Source organism: Hyla sarda, chromosome 1 (assembly GCF_029499605.1).
Source record: "Hyla sarda isolate aHylSar1 chromosome 1, aHylSar1.hap1, whole genome shotgun sequence".
NCBI lineage: Eukaryota > Metazoa > Chordata > Amphibia > Anura > Hylidae > Hyla > Hyla sarda.
Window position 1 is genome coordinate 578,353,187 of NC_079189.1, and position 20,378 is coordinate 578,373,564.

At 45.3% G+C, this 20,378-nt stretch overlaps 1 protein-coding gene across 1 annotated transcript in view; it reads right to left on the minus strand.

Annotated features, from left to right (window-relative positions):
- Window positions 1-3,102: 3,102 nt before the first annotated feature.
- The window catches only part of FECH (ferrochelatase), a 63,235-nt gene continuing 45,959 nt past the window's right edge, over window positions 3,103-20,378 (minus strand). The window contains exons 9-11 of the mRNA XM_056544870.1: window positions 12,577-12,741; window positions 7,227-7,286; window positions 3,103-6,783 (exon numbers count right to left, since the gene is read on the minus strand). Coding sequence (XP_056400845.1) covers window positions 6,649-6,783; window positions 7,227-7,286; window positions 12,577-12,741 — 360 coding nt within the window. The 3' untranslated portion in view covers window positions 3,103-6,648. The remainder of the gene's footprint in view (window positions 6,784-7,226; window positions 7,287-12,576; window positions 12,742-20,378) is intronic.

Here is a 20,378-nt window from a genome sequence, read left to right on the forward strand (position 1 = left end):
AGCCTGAAGTTTGGCTGCTTCTTCTTCGGCCAACTGGATTCACCTGCTGCAGATTTAGAACTGTTCGTGAGTTACTTGCCCTGTCCTGGGTGAGCTTTATGCCTGGGAAGTCCACGTCCGACATTAGAAGGGTTCAGGTGGTGGTGCAGATGGATACTAGACCTGGGTGGGTGGTTGGGCATTGGCAGCGCTGGACACTGCCAAGGCCTTTGATTCAGTTGAATGGCCATATCTGTTGGAGGTTCTTCACAGGTTTGGCCCGAACTTCCGCAAATGGATCTCATCATTATACCGGGAACTGAAAGCACAAGTGCTGGACAATGGTATTTCTCTTTGCCGTGGTACCAGACAGGAGTGTCCCCTGATCAGGCAGGATACGATGTACTCTGGGATATGTATAGGGGGTAGAGAGTAGAGGATAGGCCTGTACGCAGATGACTCGGTGCTCTTTATGTTGAACCCAGTCACTACTCTCCCATATGCTATTAGGTTAATGGATGGGTTTGGACATTTCTCGGGCCTATACATTAACTGGATTTAGTCAGCATTTATGCCACTCCAAGATAAAATGTGGCCTCAGGTGATGTGTGACCTCCCTGTTGTCTCTACGTTTAAGTACTTTGGCATATACATTAACCATATATCATCAAAAGACTTGAATGTTCTGAGGCTTATCCCATATTTTAAGGACAAGGTTAGGGTCTGGAGCTCTCTCCTATTTGCTGGACGCATTAACTTAATTAAGCTAATTATTTTGCATAAGTGCCTGTAGTGTTGCAGCATTCCTCTCTCCCCATCCCTAAAAACCTCTTCAATCTCTTCTCTCTCTGTTTATTTGGGGGCCCAATAGACCCAAGTTAAAACTGTCTACTCTTCAACATTCCAAACTCTTAGCGGGAGCTGCTCTCCCCAATGTGTTATACTATTTGGCAGGTCAGTTGCAATATCTCTGCCACTGGGTGAGATAGGATCCCATGCCAGGACCGGAACAGTCCTTGGCACGCTTCCTTGATGTGAAGTCTCTTAGGCCGGTTTTGAAGGGTGCCCCGACGGTACGTGGCGGCCTCTTTCCCCTACATAAATTAGCCATTCAGGTGTAGAGAGTAGCAAGACACATATATATGGCTACACTGAAGTCTCCTCTGACCTCTCCCTCGGAGATAACCCCCACTTCAAACTTTAGAGGTCTGCAAGATGCCCAGTTCTGGACCACTGTGAGGGTATATTAATATTGTTCTGAAATCTTTTACTCAATTATAATCTGACTGACATTCCTCGAGAGACCTTCTTCAGGTATCCGCAGCTGCGTCACACACTTACTGCTCAGTTTCCTTGAGCTCGTCCTCCTAGAATGCCTGGGGCTGATTTCTGGCATCTTATTTGGGCATTTCCCTATATTGGGTCCTTTTGGACTGATGTACTGCAACTGCTCTCTACCGTGGTTGATCCCTGCCCTCCGATGGAACCTCTTTGGGATTCTAGATGAGGAGATCTGGCCCCATCATAATCTTACCCTGCTTAGGGAGGTACTTTTTCTGGCTCAAAAGGCAATTGCCCTTAGATGGATGGACCCGAGGCTGAAGAAATTAGTGAATGCTATTATACCCTTTACCCACATTGTATATAAACATAGGAATGGCCCTGCTAAATTTGATAACGTGTGGGATTCTTTGTGTTCTTCCCCTCTCACGCAGTGCACTCATGACTCCTCTGGTGCTCCTAACAATGCTTTCAAAAGGAGTCAAAAAAATTAATAACCATTTTTTTGCCACTCAAAAAGGTCTGCTGCCCTCCAAATAAAAACATAGTGAGCATGTTTGATTATAGCACCCATTTATTGTTATCAGAAATCTTCTGCTAGTGGTTCTTCAATACAAATCAGTTCACAGCTTGTTTGTTTAATATGTTCTGTGAACTACAATTCCCAGCATGCACAGACAACTGTGCGCCATAATAAATTAATGGCTTAAAGTCAAAAGGGTGTTCTAGTAAGGAGGCAATGAGGCCTTAAACTATCTTATCTGGGATCACTGCAGCTAAAAGAATCAACAATAAGTTTACTGTTTGATCTTACATTGGGTAATAGGACCTTGATAGTGGAGTAGCAAAACGCATGGAAGAAGTCTACATACAAATTCAGTGAAATGTTATGCATAGTTGAGACAAATGAGAGAGAAAAAAATTGCATATTGGAACTGCTGCAGAAGATAATGAGCAAGACACTGGGGCTGCCGTATTTCAATGTGGACATCTAAAGTCACTAACAATCTGAATAATCCTGCAAACTATGATGCCTCCCTTGGTACTATGGATTTAGCAAAATAAAATCAGCAAAACCAGTAGTCATACGTTTGTGTTTCACATAGGACAATTTGAATATAAAAAAAAAAAACAGCGTAAACAAACCCTAATAGTGCATTCTGTGGGGCTCTGATGTACATCGCAATCTGACAGAAAAGTAGTACTGGCATGCTCCACTGGATGCAGTGTTATGGAGGCACTCTCACTTAGAAGCACTTCTTAGTTTAATGTAGATAGAAATAGTAGCTTGCACTGACAGTCCTTGTAGTTTGTCACGACACGAGCATTCTGTGCGGCAGGGAGATGTTCTGATGTGGGCGCTCAGAGGCTAACAGCCGTTTTCGCACACAGCCATGTGCTTCTTCCGGCCTCAATCACGTCACTGTGCTCTTCTGTTTTAACAGGTGTGGAGCGGTCACCAAGGTGACATAAAAACAAAACCTTTATTGCATATATCTTGCTCAAAAAAGGTTAACATAAAAAAAATAAAATAAAGATACCAAAAAGGCTAAAATTGAACTACGTTAAGGAGGCAGTCCGGGATGGGAAATCACTACACCTCAATCAACTTTGTCATTAAGACCGGCAGGACCTTAGGCATCTACTTGCAAGATCCTGCGTGCCTCTCACTCAAGCAAGAGGCTATGCCGATCACCAATAGGGGGAACTCCCACGCTCTCCAATCCACCAAATCTTATGACATCTGTATTACCACCATGCTCGTTTCTGATATGTTCTATTAATTTTACAGCACCGATACCTGTTTTTACAGAATACATATGTTCTCTAAAGCTTGTTGCTAGTTGCCTTTAGTTTTCCCTATATAATATCTTTGACAGGGACACATAAAATAAACAACATATGTGGATTTACATGTGATGAGCTCACGAATTTCATGAAAATGCCCTCCTATCGTGGAAGTGCTTACATTAGCATTATAGCAGCACTATTTACATTTTTTACTTCCCTTTGGAAACCCTTTTATTAACCAGTTTTTTTTTTTTGATTCCCCATTTTAGCTTTTCATTTTTTATTTTATTTATGAAAGTCCTTGATTGTCTTGTTCCGTCTATAGGTAATAATTGGTTTCCGTTTAGCTACTTCTTTTAACTCTAGATGCTGTTCAATCATATACCAGTGCTTCCTTATAGCTGTATTCACATAGGTATTCATTTGCGTATTTTTGAAAGAAAAGACAAACCTTTTTTCATTTCTGTTGTTTTTTTCTTGGATCCTTGTAGTAATTCCGGTCTAGTAATTTTTCAACTTTCTCGTATGCAGATTCTGTTATTGACACCGGATAACCTCTTTGCTGTAATAATTCTTTTAGATCCTTAGCATGGATCTGATAGTTCTCTGCCTTAGTATTATTTATTTTCAGATGAATGAACTGGCTAAGTGGAATCCCGTTCCGAACATGAGGAGGGTGCAAGCCAGAATAATGTAGCAATGAATTTTTTGATATTTGTTTTGTAAATCCTTGAATCTCTAGCTTTTCTTCAGCCACTAATTTAAAGGTCAAGAAACTCCAATTCTTTATTGCCATGAACACAAGTAAAAATCATAGACTTTATTCTATATTTAAGAATTCCACAAAGTTATCAAAATCTCACTGTGATCCCTCCCAAACAATTAATACATTGTCCACATATCGGTGATATGTTTTTATCTTACTGATGAATGGATTGTTATTTGAATAAATGTATTCCTTTTCCATGACTGCTAAAAACAGGTTTGCTTAAGTACATGAAATGGGGGTCTCCATGGCACATCCTGATTTTTGCCAATACCATTGCTCTTCAAAGCAAAAAAAAAATAATTGTTATTAAGGATTAACAAAATGGCATCACAAATAAAGTCTATACATTCGGTGGATTTATCCGTGGGAGGAGTTCTGACAGCCTGTACACCCCCATCCCTCAAGTCAAAGATATTATATAGGGAAAACTAAACGGCAACTAGCAACAAGATTTAGAGAACATATGTATTCTGTAAAAACAGGTATCGGTAAGATTAATAGACCATATCAGAAACGAGCATGGTGGTAATACAGATGTCATAAGATTTGGTGGCTTGGAGAAAGTGGGAGTTCCCCTAGTGGTGATCAGCATAGCCTCTTGCTTGAGCCGGAAGCACGCTGGATCCAGCAAGTAGATGCCCAAGGTCCCGCAGGTCTTAATGACAGGGTTGATCGTATGTCATTTCAGTTGTAATTTCCCATCCCGGACTGCCTCCTTAATGTAGTTCAATAATTTTTTGCATTTTTTTAAAATCTTTTTTGAGCAAGATATATGGAATAAAGGTTTAATTTTTATGTTACCTTGGTGACAGCTCCACACCTGTTAAAATGGAAGAGCGCAGTGACGTGATTGAGGCCAGAAGAAGCACATGGCTGAGTGCGAAAACGGCTGTTAGCCTCTGAGTGCCCACATCAGAACAGCTCCCTGCCGCACAGAATGCTCGGGTCGTGACAAGCTACGAGGACTGTGAGTGCAAGCTACTATTTCTACCCACACTATTGGATTATCGCACTTTATATCTTACCAGCTTGGAACCTCGTCGGTTGCGAACCATACTACAGCTACGGCCATTGATCGATTCTGAGAACTGTTTTATTCGATTGTGACACCTGCATGTGACTGTTCTCTGTATCCAGTTTCTCCTCCCAGATATTAGTACTACTTAGTACGCAGGTTGTATGGGATACACAACCTTTTTCACATTAGTACGCGTCTGGCAATAATACTATTGTCGGGTTGCAGCTACCTATACATGCTTTTGACTTCTGTTGTATGTACCTAAACTAAGAATTCCCCTTTTAAACTACTGTCAATAGGATTCTGCTGCACAGGGTGCATTAAGAAATTTGAGCAGCAGAAACTTGGTTATTCTTTTGTCAGAATACGTTGCAGTCTATGGGAACCGTAAGTCTTATCATACTTTGGGTCGAGATTCCGTAGCGTGTACCCGGCCTCATAAGGGAGAATATCTCTGTAATGGCTCGTTGACACTGCCATTTTGCTCCGGTAAATGGAGCTCTGTCAGACAGAAGAACGGGAGTTCAGTGGAGAAAAAAAAACAAAAAAAAAAAACAAAAAAAAAAACAATAATATATACCGTGTTTCCCCAAAAGTAAGACAGTCTTCTATTTGTTTTTCCTCAAGAAGACACACTAGGGCTTATTTTCAGGGGATATCTTAGATTTATAAGTGTTAGTTGGGGGTGAGAGCAACCCACAGATTGTTGCTGGATGAGAGAGAGACCCACAGTGCTGAGTAAAACAGCAGCCTAAGCTTTATTCTTCCCCCTGAGGGCCCGCAAAGCAGTACTTTCTGTTCCTCACTTTATTGAGGAGACTTACTTTCACTTTCTGTCTTCCTCTATGCTGCGGTTGACAGCACGAACAGAAGTACCGGCACCTGACAGGGGGAGCTGACCATGTTGATGAGGCTACGGGCACCTCTCTAGTCACCTCCGGGATAACTGCTGTTACGATGGGGCAGATGAAAAGGGCTGCCCATCTTCTTTACCGCTCTGAGCCGGTACGCTTAGCCATGCCTACCACTAGGTCTTATTTTCGGGGTATGGCTTATATTATGCCAATGCTTAGAAATTCTGCTATGGCTTATCTTATGGGTATGTCCTATTTTTGGGGAAACAGGGTAATTAAATGTCCACTGAACTCTTATAAAATACTGGATACCGACAAACCCCATTTAAGTCACAGCCGAATGGACAAACAGGTCAGAGCACAACAGCAATGAGAATTTCGCCTAACACAGAGTTACCCAACCAGGGAACACTATTGTCAAACTACAACTCCCAGCATGTCTAGGCACCCTTTGGCTGTCCGGGCATGCTGGGATTTATAGTTTTGCAACAGATGGCGGCACACAGGTTGGAAAACACTGGGCTGGACAGCATCGCATGGAAAACAGGGAAGGAAAAGTAGCCCCTTCATTCTCAGCATGGTAGGACCCCAAAAATCAGGACGTTATTACCTGCTCCATCGATACTTTTACATAGTGACATAATAGGATTACGGCCAGTACGTGAAAATCAGTTATTTCGTAGCAACACAAAAGGGAGGAAGACAGCTTCCCAGCAGATCAGATAGGCATTCTAAGTGCTGAATACACTGCTCCCCAACCTGTTGCTCTCAGCGTTCACAAAACCACAACAGCCCTCGGCTGTCAGAGGAAGTGGAAAATTGTGGTTTTGCCACAGGTTGGGAAGCACTAGATGAATACAAGAAAAAGGTGCATAAATCATATATAAAAAAATTAGGGAAACAAAGAAACAAAAAATAAAAAGTCATCATGGCAGCATTTGGCTCCCTCATGAGCCTCACAGCTTCTGTTTTGTGAAAAAATCCTTTGCCTCTCCGCAGACTGGGTTAACACACATTGGGCACCGAAGAGTTAACTGTTTTGAGCAGATCTCGTTGGATTTGATATGGGAAAGAACTAAGTCGGCAAGAGCCTGAAAGAGAAAAAAACAAAAAAAACAAGAAAAAAAAAATTAGAGGAAAGGCTAAATTCGACAAAAGAAAACCGATAAAATGTAAACATTGTTGCACACGTAAAACGCGTTGGCTGCAATCAAATAGAAGCAAAACTAAGGCAAATCTCCAACTTTTCCCTCATTGATTACTCCGTGCTGCTTTCCCCATTCTCAATCCCAGGCACCCCTGGGAAGCCATTGTATAAAGGAAACCTTGTGACTTTTAAGCACGGGCTGTCTCTTCCAATTGTGTATGGCGTATATAGCCTCCAATCAAGTCTGGGAGTGTTTATGCTAACTTGGCTTCTTCCCACTTAAAACGAGAATAGATTTTTGTGCATTGTACCAGCGGTAAGAAGCAAGAACCAATAATCACAGTTCTGCAGTCAATAGCATTAAACCTAGTTTAACAATACTGATACCTTGGAGAACAATGGATTTCCATTAAGAGATTCGGACCGTCTGATGTTCTCAGCTCCACACTGAAAAGAGAAAGAGAGGAATGAGCCTGGCAGCCTTGGTTTGTTACACTGCAGAACATAAAGCTCATGAGGCAATGAAAGTTATGACCGATTTACACACCGAACCATGGGCCAATTCTGTGGGGTGCATAACAGGAAAGTTTCCGAAAGCCTACAAACTTCCACTATGGTAGTGAGGTGGCCAAGACTTACTAAAACTTGTATCCTTTATTAGGCAAACTTTACACTAAGAATGAAATAGGAAAAACAAAAACATACAATCATGCTGCATGTCATTTTGCTATGAATGTATTGCACAGGTTTTTAAGGTCAAGACGATACAAAGTATGCGGCTATCATTGTATGTCGAGTTGTTAAATACAGTTTATTGTATTAAAAAAAAAAATTGTGCAGATTTTAACTTACATTTTCTTAATCCCATATGCCAGTATATTAGCCAATATGCTAATACAGTGTTTCCCAACCAGTGTGCCTCCAGCTGTTGTAAAACTACAACTCCCAGTATGCCCGGACAGCCATTGGCTGTCCGGGCATGCTTGGGAGTTGTAGTTTTGCAACAGCTGGAGGCACACTAGTTGGGAAACACTGTGCTAATAGTATGCAGGCAGTTGTTGAGGGGGTAACCCAAGTATGCCCTAACAGGGAATATTTTCAAACCAACTATAAATTCCTACAAAGACCAGTATGCCCACTGTATGTATGGGTTTCCCTACTCCCATTCTAAGTATGGGTCCCCTTTAGTTTCCCACATTTTATGCCATGATCAGCGCTCATTGCAACATTAAAAAATTCCTCTGATCTCCACTGTTAGAGGGCGGCTGTGGCTATGAATTATATCCACTATGATGCTCAGCTCCTTTTCGAGCAAGCACCATAACAGTGCTCAAGTGTTCAGCTTGAGTATGCTCTGGAATGCCCTATATTTGGCATTAAAGGGGTACTCTGGTGGAATACATTTTTTAAAATCAACTGGTGCCAGAAAGTTAAAACAGATTTGTAAAGGACTTCTATTAAAAAATATTTACCCTTCCAGTACTTTTTAGCAGCTGTATGCTACAGAGAAATGTCTTTTCTTTTTGAATTTCTTTTTTGTCTTGTCCACAGTGCTCTCTGCTGACACCTCTGTCTGTATCAGGAACTGTCCAGAGTAGCATAGGTTTGCTATGGGGATTTTCTCCTGCTCTGGACAGTTCCCGATACAGGCATCGGGTGGCAGCAGAGAGCACTGTGGACAAGACAAAAAAGAAATTCAAAAAGAAAAAGAATTTCCACTGTAAGATACAGCTGCTAAAAAGTACTGGAAGGGTGAAGTTTTTTAATAGAAGTAATTTACAAACTTTCCTTTTGTTTTTACTTTGTAAGTTGGGGGGTGTGGCACCCTCTTTAGCCATGCACCCCACCCCTCTCAGACTGGAGGTGGTTTAGTCAATGGCTGATCCAACATGTCACACAGTCAGAGGCTATATGCACAGCAGAGGCGAGTTATCATGTTAGGGTCCCATCCGATATGAGGCCACCTCCGCGTGGTGGATGGGGGGGGGGGTTACACATTTTGATCAAAAAGTGCGCTAAGAGCCTCCATTTTTTGACCTAGAGTGCTGTTGCAACTTTTTTTGTACAATTTACAAATCTGTTTAACTTTCAGGCACCAGTTGATTTAAAAAAAATATTTTTCCACCAGAGTACCCCTTTAACCCCTTAAGGACCAGGCCAATTTTCACTGTAGGACCAGAGCGTTTTTTTGCACATCTGACCACTGTCACTTTAAGCATTAATAACTCTGGGATGCTTTTACCTTTCATTCTGATTCCGAGATTGTTTTTTCGGGACATATTCTACTTTATGTTAGTGGTAAATATTTGTCGATACTTGCATCATTTCTTGGTGAAAAATTCAAAATTTTGATGAAAAAATTTTACATTTTGCATTTTTCTAACTTTGAAGCTCTCTGCTTGAAAGGAAAATAGATATTCCAAATAAATTATATTTTGATTCACAAATACAATATGTCCACTTTATGTTTACATCATAAAGTTGAAATGTTTTTACTTTTGGAAGACAGAGGGCTTCAAAGTTCAGCAGCAATTTTCTAATTTTTCACAAAATTTTCAAAATCGGAATTTTTCATGGACCAGTTCAGGTTTGAAGTGGATTTGAGGGGCCTTCATATTATAAATACCCCATAAATGACACCATTATAAAAACTGCACCCTCAAAGTATCCAAAATGACATTCAGTAAGTGTGTTAACCCTTTAGGTGTTTCACAGAAATAACAGCAAAATAAAGGAGAAAATTCAAAATCTTAATATTTTTACACTCACATGTTCTTGTAGACCCAGTTTTTGAAAAGGAGAAAAATCCTCTCAAAATGTGTAACTCAATACCTCATATGTGTATGTCAAGTGTTCGGCGGGTGCTGTAGAGGGCTGAGAAGGGAAGGAGCGACAATGGGATTTTGGAGAGTGAGTTTTTCTGAAATGGTTTTTGGGGGGCATACCACATTTAGGAAGCCCCTTTGGTGCCAGAATAGCAGAAAACCCCCCACATGGCGTACTATTTTGGAAACTACACACAGTTTTTTCCCCAAATTTACAATTTTTATAAAGGGTAATGGGAGAAAATTCCCCCAAAATTCGTAACCTCATCTCTTCTGAGTATGGAAATACCCCATGTTAGGACGTAAAATGCTCTGCAGGCGAACTACAATGCTCAGAAGAGAAGGAGCTAATTTTGTTGAAATGGTTTTTGGGGGAATGTAGGAAGCCCCTATGGTGCCAGAACAGCAAAAAAAAAAAAAAAAAAAAATTCACTAAAATGCTGGTTTCCCCCCAAATTTTACATTTTTACAAGGGGTAATAGGAGAAAATTACCCCAAAAATGTGTAACCCCATTTCTTCTGAGTATGGAAATACCCCATGTGTGGACGTCAAGTGCTCTGCTGGCGCACTACAATGCTCAGAAGAGGAGGAACGCCTTTGAGCTTTTGGAAAGGGAATTTGTTTGGAATGGAAGTCATGGGCCAAGTGCGTTTACAAAGCCCCCCGTAGTGCCAGAACAGTGGACCTCCCCCCACATGTGACCCCATTTTGGAAACTACACCCCTCACAGAATTTAATAAGGGGTGCAGTGAGTATTTACACTCCACTGGCGTTTGACAGATCTTTGGAACAGTGGGCTGAGCAAATGAAAAATTGCATTTTTCATTTTCACAGACCACTGTTCCAAAAATCCGTCAGACACCTGTGGGGCGTAAATGCTCACTGCACCCCTTATTACATTACGTGAGGGGTGTAGTTTCCAAAATGGGGTCACATGTGGGAGGGGTCCATTGTTCTGGAACTATGGAGGCTTTGCAAACACACGAGGCCTTCAATTCCGGACAAATTTTCTCTTCAAAATACCAATGGCGCTCCTTCTCTTCTGAGCATTGTAGCTCGCTTGCAGAGCACTTTACATCCACATATGGGGTATTTATATACTCAGAAGAAATGGGGTTTCAAATTTTGGGGGCTTTTTTTCCTATTCTCCCTTGTGAAAATGAAAAATGTAGGTTAACACCAGCATTTTGTTTCAAAACTACCACTCCCAGCATGCACTGACAGACCGTGCATGCTGGGAGTTGTACTTTTGCCACAGCTGGAGGCACACTGGATGGAAAACCTTCAGTTAGGTTCTGTTACCTAACTCAGTATTTTCCAACCAGGGTGCCTCCAGCTATTGCAAAACTACAACTCCCAGCATGTAATGATCGCTGAAGTGCATGCTGGGAGATGTAGTTATGCAAAGGCTGGGAGGTACGCAACTACAACTCCCAGCATGCCGAGACAGCTGTTTGGGCATGCTGGGATTTGCAGTTTTGCAACATCTGCAGGGCTACAGTTTAGAAACCACTGCACAGTGATCTCCAAACTGTCGCCCTCCAGATGTTGCAAAACTACAAATCCCAGCATGCCCAGACAGTAAACTATGTGGGCATGCTGGGAGTTGTAGTTTTACAAGATCTAGTGGGCCACAGTTCACTGCACAGTGATCTCCAAACTGTAGCCCTCCAGCTGTTGCAAAACTACAAATCCCAGCATGACGGCTGTCTGGGCATGCTGAGAGTTGTAGTTTTGCAACATCTGGAGGGCAACAGTGTAGAGACCACAGTACAGTGGTCTCAAACTGTATCCCTCTAGATGTTGCTAGGCAACTTACCGGCTTCCGTCAGATCCAGGGAGCCAGCCGCACGACATGCCGCCCGCTGATCTCCGACACCGATAGTCGCCCGCAGCGTAAGTGGACTTCGTCGCCAGACCCCTTCGGTTTCCCCGTTCTGCCCAGCCTATTGTGGGTGGGCAGGACGGGGAAAAGGAAAGTTAACCCCCCGCCCAGATCTATTATTGGACGTCGCTTCTAGATGCCCAAAAGCAGGGATAGGAGGGGTGGCACCCCTGCCACCTCACTCCTAGCCATTCAGGGGAATCGTGGGTGTCTTGGACAAGCGCGACCCCCCTTATATTCCGGGTCACCATAGACCCGGAATAGCCGCAAATAGCAAGTGTGAATTTACATGCGATTTGCGCCGATCGCCGACATGGGGGGGGTCTGATGACCCCCCCTGGGCATTTGGGCGGGATGCCTGCTGATCAGCAGTCACCCCGGTACAGGTACGCCTTGGTCCTTAAGTACCAGGGAGCAAAGGCGTACCTGTACGCACTTGGTCCTTAAGGGGTTAAGGATTGGCACAAGTCGTATTTATCAGTGTCACCATTTTGAGATACATGTAATTTAGTCATTAGCCATCATAAACTGTGCAGTCTGGGGACTATTTACTATGACTGGAGTCAAAAATAAAATAATTAAATAGATACCTATACTCACCTTTCCCAATCCCCTTAATGCTATTCAGATTATGCTCAGTACCGCTACTCCGCTACTCAGTGAGCAGACACTTCCTTGTGTCAAGACAGTAGCAGCAGGACCAAGCATCATTTGAACAGTGATGGCAGGATTGGAAAGAAGAATACCGTTTTTTATTTTTTGGGGTTTGTTTTTTTTACCTCACCATTTTACAGAGACAAATCCATAAATCAAATTTTTGGGGTATGGAGAGAGCAATCTGAGCCAGTGGGGCATGCAGAAGCAGTCAGGGTAACTTTGTGCCCTGCTCCTGAATGGCACAGTGAAAAGAACAATGCTCGCAATATAAGAAGCCTGTCCCTGTGTCATGCAGCCCATGGTTTGGGCAGCATGAAACGGATGACAGGTTCCTTCAAGATTGACAGTGTAGTTGAGAATAAACGTTACCTCTTTCCCCAGATGCTCAGCGTATTCTATATCCAGCTCATAGAGGGTTTCTATGTGATCACTGGTGAAGGCTATGGGGACTAGTAGAATATTCTTCTTCCCTTTCTGGCAGAGACCCTTAATAGTTTCATCTGTAGATGGACCCAACCAGGGCATGGGTCCAACCTGAGGAGTCAAAACCAGAAAATGTCAATATAATAAGATTTTAGGGGGACATTTATCATTGTATATACTGCGGAAAAAATTGTGCAATTGCGTATTTTTTTTTGCATAATTTTTGATAGTAGATCACATCTGGAATTCTAAGTTACTGTCTAGAGTAGAGCTAATTATACAGTGTACCGCAATTTATCAACTGTGTACTTTTAGTATAGACGCTCAAACTTTGCGCAAATAGCAAAATAATTACACAAAAATAAACCAGCACGGATGACATTTAAAACTATGCTCTAAATGATCCCTCTATCGTACATAGATTTTTCAATCAGCCTACTAAATTATTATAGGCTAGACAATTTTAACCACCCTAATAAGAGCCTAAAAATTTGTATCTTTTCTTTTTAATATAGAAATTATTCACGAAGTCCAAACTGCTCATATCTGCTCACTCGTAAATTAATTCTTGCTCCTAGGAATACGGGCATTCTGCTCCCCCTTCTAGTGCTATAATGCGGGGTCACCCCACGTAATCGCTGGTATGTCCCAGTACTTTGGAGAACAAAGAAAAAAGGGGGGGGGGGGGCCTCAAGCTAAATGTAAAAAAATATACACTCAAGGATCAGGGGTGCTATCCGGCATTCAAAACATGTACATGAAAAAAAGCTGCCAGACTGCAATGCCATAAAGGATGCACACCCAAGATTATGTAATGAAAAACAATAATTTTCTTAACACATATCAAACAATGTGACAAGGGAAAACACAGTTAAAAAATCTTAAAAGGCTCCAGAGAGCCACACTACAACAGTGAGGCCAGTAGTGGCCACCACAGGACATGGGCTGTGCTTGCCACATTAGTATTGTGACAGTCCAAATTAGCGTATTTTTGGTCACTTTTCATATCATGAAAAAATGAATAAAAAGTGATCAAAAAGTCCAACTTTTGAAAAGTGGACAACTTTTTTTTATTTATTTGTTTTTTTTAATCAACTGGTGCCAGAAAGTTAAACAGATTTGTAAATTACTTCATTAAAAAAATCTTTATCCTTCCAGTACTTATTAACGGCTGTATATTACAGAGAAAGTTAGTTTGTTTTTGGATTTCCTTTTTTTTTCTGACCACAGTGCTCTCTGCTGACACCTGTCTGTATCAGGAACTGTCTAGAGTTGCATAGGTTTGCTCCTGTTCTGGAGAGTTCCTGACACGGACAGAGGTGTAAGCAGAGAGCACTGTTGACAGGAAAAAAAAAAAAGAAATCCAAAAAGAAAAATAACTTTCTCTCTAGTATATAGCAGCTAATAAGTACTGGAATGATAATGATTTTTTTTAATAGAAGTAATTTACAAATCTGTTTAACTTTCTGGCACCAGTTGATTTAAAAGAAAAGTTTTCCAGCGGAGTACCACTTTGCTCTGATATTAAAAGTTTAAACGAATCCGACAGGGACGAACAAAAAAAAAAATTCTTGGTGAGGGTAGTCGAGCATCACAGAAAAGTCGACACCAAGCGAACAAAAATGACTTTTTAACACTTACCGTAAAATCTCTTTCTCAAAGGATCCATTGGGGGACACAGACCATGGGTGTATGCTGCTGTCTCTAGGAGGTGTGTGACACTATGGCAACAAAAACAGTTGGCTCCTCCCAGCAGGATATACCCGCCTTCAGGCTCTGAGCTAATCAGTTTAAGTTCCAGAGCAATAGGAGGAGACTAACAGGTCAAAAAAAACAAACAAAACTATCCAAGAACCAGAAGAAAAAGCATAACTGAACACACCCTCGGACAGAGAACCAAGGAAAATCCCAAGAGGGTGGGAGCTGTGTCCCCCAATGGATCCTTCGAGAAAGAGATTTTACGGTAAGTGTTAAAAAAATCGCCTTTTCTCTATCGGCTCCATTGGGGGACACAGACCGTGGGACGTACCAAAGCCGTCCCTTGGGTGGGCAGGTAAGCAGTCAGGCAGACGGCCGTTCCACTGCCGTCTCCGACACTTTACAGCCCAGACTAGCATCAGCCGATGCGAAGGTATGAACTCTGTAGAACCTCAAGAAAGTGTGCAAAGACAACCAGGTAGCCGCCCTGCAAATCTGCGAGGCCGAGGCTCTATTCTGGAGAACCCAGGATGCCCCAACAGAACGGGTAAAATGAGCCACAACCCTGAAAGGAGGAATCTTCCCCTTACAGCGATAGGCCTCCGAAATGGCAGACCGAATCCACCGAGAAATGGTGGCCTTGGAAGCAGGTTGTCCCTTGCGACGACGTTCCGTAAGGACGAAAAAGGAATCACACTGACGAAACGAAGAAGTGATGGAGAGATAAGACCAAACAGCCCGAACTACATCCAGCTTGTGTAGTAAGCACTCCTAAGGATGAGAAGGAGCAGGACAAAAAGATAGGAGCACAATGTCCTCATTGAGATGAAAGGCCGAAACCACCTTAGGCAAAAAGGAGGGATCTGGCCGGAAAACAACCTTGTCTTGGTAGATCACCAGAAACGGAGAACGGCAGGAGAGAGCTGCCAATTCAGCAACAAGAAACGCCACTTTCCAAGAAAGGAGGCGGAGAGACACCTCTCTAAAGGGGCTCAAAAGGGTGCACCCTGGAGGGCACTCAGAACCAAATTCAAGTCCCAAGGGGGAGAGGGTGACCGATAAGGAGGAACAGCATGCGTCACTCCTTGAAGGAAAGTCCGGACATGAGAATTAGAAGCCAGGGGCAGCTGGAAAAGAACAGTGAGGGCAGAAACTAGCTCCCACCATCCTATTTTATTTTTTTTTTGCTAGCCCGTCCCCCCCCCCCCCCCCCCCGCTACGGCACTAGCCCGTTCGCTCCTACCCCCCCCCCCCTGCCCCACATACCCCGTTCCCTCATTACACTTGCAGTTACTCCAGAGTCCGGCAGCGGGCGTGCAGGGACAGCGGCGGCAACGGCGATGTGCGGGAGGAGTGGCCTCCCAGCCAGTGGCCGGGGAGCCAATGCGCTCGCTCCCGCCTGTCTGATTGACAGGCAGGGAGCGAGTGCAGCCTAACTGAAAAAGGACTGATTGCCACTCCAAAATCAGTCCTTTTTCAGTGGCCGGTTTTTTAAATGTAAATTAAACCTTTTTAATGAAAAAAAAATTTAATAAAAGTATATTAGAGATATACACTACCTTGGAAGGTGCGGGCAATATTTTTTCTACACATATTTTCTACTATTTGCAACTGTGGTATAGTTGTATGCCCTGTTGACCTCGGTTAGTGATATAAAGAAAAGAAAAAAGTGTAAGTGCAGCTCACAATTAATATATATTAGAGATATGTTGTAGTACATAAGTACTACAACATATCAAAAAATTAAGTTGGTGACAGTGCCCATTTAAGGGAACTGAGAGACAAGCCTAGTTCCAACCATGACTGCAAAAAGGAGAGAAGACGGGGAACCGAGAAGGTTACCGGGGAGAAGTCTTGAGCTTCACACCAATGAAAATAAGACCGCCAAGTATGGTGGCAAATTCTTGCAGAGGAGGGCTTACGAGCCTTGAGCATGGTGTGAATGACTTGGGAAGAGAACCCGCGGGCCCTCAAAACCTCGGTCTCAACTGCCACGCCCTCAAATGCAGCGACTGTAAATTGGGGTGGCAAAGAGGACCCTGAGAGAGCAGGTCCGGACGGAGCGGAAGGCGCAGTGGAGTGTTGTCCAGGAGCCTGACTATGTCAGCGTACTACGACCTTCGGGGCCAATCTCGAGCTACCAGAATGGCGGGGACCTCCTCTGCCTTGAGCTTCCTCAGCACCCTTGGAAGGAGCAGAAGAGGAGGGAACAGATAGGGTAGGGCAAACCCAGCCCAAGGAATCACTAGGGCGTCCACGGCCAGAGCCTGAGGGTCCCAGGACTTGGACACAAAAGGAAGGATCTTCGAAGAGGTCCACGTCCGGAATGCCCCAGAGGTCGCAGAGTTGTGCGAAGACCTCTGGATGTAGAGACCACTCGCCGGGGTCGGGTGAGGACCAACTGAGGAAGACCGCTTCCCAGTTGAGCACCCCCGGAATGTGAATCGCCGAAATGGCCGGAACCTTGTTCTCCGCCCAGGTGAGAATCTTGGTCACCTCGGCCATGGCTGCCGAGCTGCGAGTGCCGCCCTGTCGATTTATGTACGACACGGCCGTGGCGTTGTCCGACTGAACGCGGGACTCCCAATGAAGAAGACACAGAAGAATCGCCCGTAATTCTAATATGTTTATCGGAAAAAGGGTCTCTCGGGGAGACCAGAGTCCCTGAACCGTCCAATCCCTGAACACGCCGCCCCGGCCCGACAGGCTGGCATCCGTTGTAACAACCTGCCAGTGAAGGGGAAGAAACGACTGCCCTTGGAGAAGAAGCGGGGAGCAGAGCCACCAGAGCAGAGACTGACTGACCCTGCAAGGGAGAACAATCTGATGATAGAGGGACAGAGGAGACCGGTTCCATCAGGAAAGAATCGCCAGTTGAAGGGGGCGGTAATGAAACTGGGCAAAGGGTACAGCCTCCATAGTTGCCACCATCCGACCCAGGACTTCCATACAAGTGGGGATGGAGACTGATACCCGGGACCGAAGGGAGCGGACCTATGACCGGAGCAACAGACGTTTGTCCGGCGGAAGACAAATCCGGGCAGAGGCCGTGTCGAATTGAAGACCCAGGAAGGTTAGAGACTGGGTAGGGAGGAGGACTGAGTTGTCCCAGTTGACCATCCACCCAAAGAGAGTCAGTGTGGAGAGTGACATCCAGATTCTCCAGAGTCTGGGCTCTGGTTGGAGCCTTGATGAGAAGGTCGTCCATCACTGAGATTCCCCTCGACCGTAACAGGCCCATCACTGGCACAAGGATCTTTGTAAAGACCAGAGGAGCCGTGGCTAGACCGAAGGGGAGAGCTACAAATTGAAAGTGCCCCTTCGGAACCGCAAAGCGGAGGTACCGATGATGGCTTGGGAATTTTGGCACATGGAGGTAGGCATCCTTGATGTCCACTGATGAAAGGAACTCCCCTTGTTCCAGGGACAACACCACCGAACGGAGATTCCATTCGGAAGTGGCAGATGAGAAGGTGATGGTTGAGACGCTTGAGGTCCAAAATTGGACACGCAGAACCGTCCTTCTTGGGAACCACAAAAAGATTTGAATAGAAACCCCGAAACCGTTCCCCTGGAGGAACGGGAACAATAATCCCCTGAAGAAGCAGAGACTGGAGAGCCGCTCGAAATTGCTTCACCAGAGGAGGAGACCGGGGGGCCCGGGAGCGAAAAAAAAGCGATCCCTCGGAAGGGAGGCGAATTCGATCCGGTAACCGTTGGACACCACATCCCTGACCCAAGAGTCCTGAATGTGAGCAGTCCAAATGTCTCGAAAAAACAAAGGACGACCTCCTACCCTAGAAGAAACCGCGGGTGGGGGCCTCACTTCATGCAGAAGTGGGCTTGCAGTTGCCTGATTTGGGCGCAAAGCGACCGGACCGGTTGGAGTCCGACTTCCAAGACGGGCATGGCCGGAACGAGGGAGCCTTCATGTCCCGCAAGGGCGCCTGCCCGGTCCCTTTGCTGGAGCCAGAGGTCCGAAAGGAAAAGGGCTTCCTTTTGGAAGTAGGGCGAGCCTTATTTTGAGGTAACAAGGAACTCTTACCTCCCGTTGCCTCAGAGATAATTTCATCAAGGCGTTTGCCAAAAAGACGGCCGCCCGTAAAAGGAAGCTCAGTGAGAGACCTTTTGGAAGCGGCATACGCATTCCAAGCTTTAAGCCACATAGAGGGTCAGAGAGCCACTAGGTGACCCACAGCAAAAGCAGAACAGGCTGCCTGCATGGAAGCTGTGCACAGGAAGTCCCCAGCTTTAGAGCATTGGAGAGCCAGAGTAGATAGATCCTCCGGGGGGGATCCCGCTAAGATATCCTGATGGAGCTTTTGGCACCACTCAGCCAGGCCCTTGGACACCCATGTCGAGGCGAAGATGGGAAGAAGAGAAGAGCCAGCTGCTTCAGTGGCAAACTTCGCTAAGGATTCTACCTTCTTATCCTTGGGATCCTTGAAGGCAGCGGCATCTGCCAGAGGCAGTGTAGTCGCCTTAGAGATCTGGGAAATTTGTGGAGCCACTGAGGGAGGGGAAACCACCTTAGTGACAATGTCCTTGTCAAATGGATAACGTTCTTGAATTGTCTTGATTCCCGGAAACCTCTTGTCTGGATGTTTCCATGCGGTTCCCAGAATGTCGTCAAAGTCAGCGTGGGAGCTAAACCTTTGAAGTGCCAGCTTAGCACAATGAAAGGATACTCCTGGATTGACATCCGAAGATCCTGGGTCCTTTAAGTGAAAGGTGTCTCTTAGGGCTGTCACCAAAGAGTTCACTGTTGCAAATGAGTCCGGGCGGTCCTCTGAGTCAGATGCCGGCTCGGAAGCCTCGTCCACCAGGGGAACGAGAATGAGTAGAGGCAGTCCTGGAGGGGGGCGACCCTGACCGAGTATGCGGCTCTGGCGTGGCAGAGCGGCGACTCCGAGAACGTCCTCTAGAGGAACGACATTTGTGCCCAGATGACCGGGGGGGGGGGGGCAGGACCCACAAGGGGAACGCTCACGTCTATCTGAAGACTCAATGGAAGAGGCAGACGAGGCACCCCTAGGACGCTTGTGAGAGCGTGAAGTATGTGGAGACGAAGAGCAGGCCCTTCCAGAGGTCCTGCGCAGGGAAGACCCTTTCAAAGGTGGACACCACTTTCCGGGAGGCCTCAGTCACCAAACGGGAGACTTTGGTCAAGTCAGCCATATACTGGGACAGGGAAGAAACCCAGGCTGGAGGAGCGGCTGAACCCACCGGGACCGAAGGGACATCAGGGGGAGCAGTGGAGCAGGCAGGGCTCAGCAGAGCCAGACATCTTGGTATTACAGTGCTTACAGAGATAGTAAGTCACAGAAGTTCCAGGTTTCTGTTTAGAGGAACAGCTCTGGATACGGACATAATGTAGAAAGAAAAAAGGAGATAGGAACTTTCTCACCCTAGTCTGTGTCCCCTGTCAGCTGCAGTGAGGAGAACTCGCTCCGAGCAGCTAGAAAGAGAATGAACAGGCCAGCCAATAGGAAGAGAGGGGCGTGCCTGAAGCAAGGCACTCACTAACTGACCCCTTCTAGCTGAAAATCGCGCCCACGGCGCCGATTGGAGGCTGCTTCGCGCCTCTCAGAGCTCCTAGCCCTGTGGGCGGAGCTATAGACGGCCTTAAAGAACTGTCATGGCGCCCGCTCCTTGTCCCAAGCGCACCTGATGCCCGTTTATGCGCCCGGGGGAAGAGAGCGGGCGGACAAAGCCCCTGCAGAGACTGCTGGTGAAAGAGAAAGTAAGCCCGCGCTGGAGCGCCCGGCTCACAGCAGCGCCTCGGCTAACAGCCGCATATAAGGCGCTGCAGACAAAACAAAAGTAAACCGGCACTGAGAGTGTCCGGTCCGATACAGCGCCGCATATAAGGCGCTGAGATGGTAGCACAAGCGCACCCACACACATAAGTGTAGTGCCTCATAAAAAAATGCCCCCTCAGGTGCCACTGCTCCCCCAGAATAAAGTACAGCCCTTGCATAGGCTAGCCCATAAAGTGTAGGTGGGCCAAAACAGGGGGTCTCCAGAGGTTGAGAGTCCGTATCTATGGA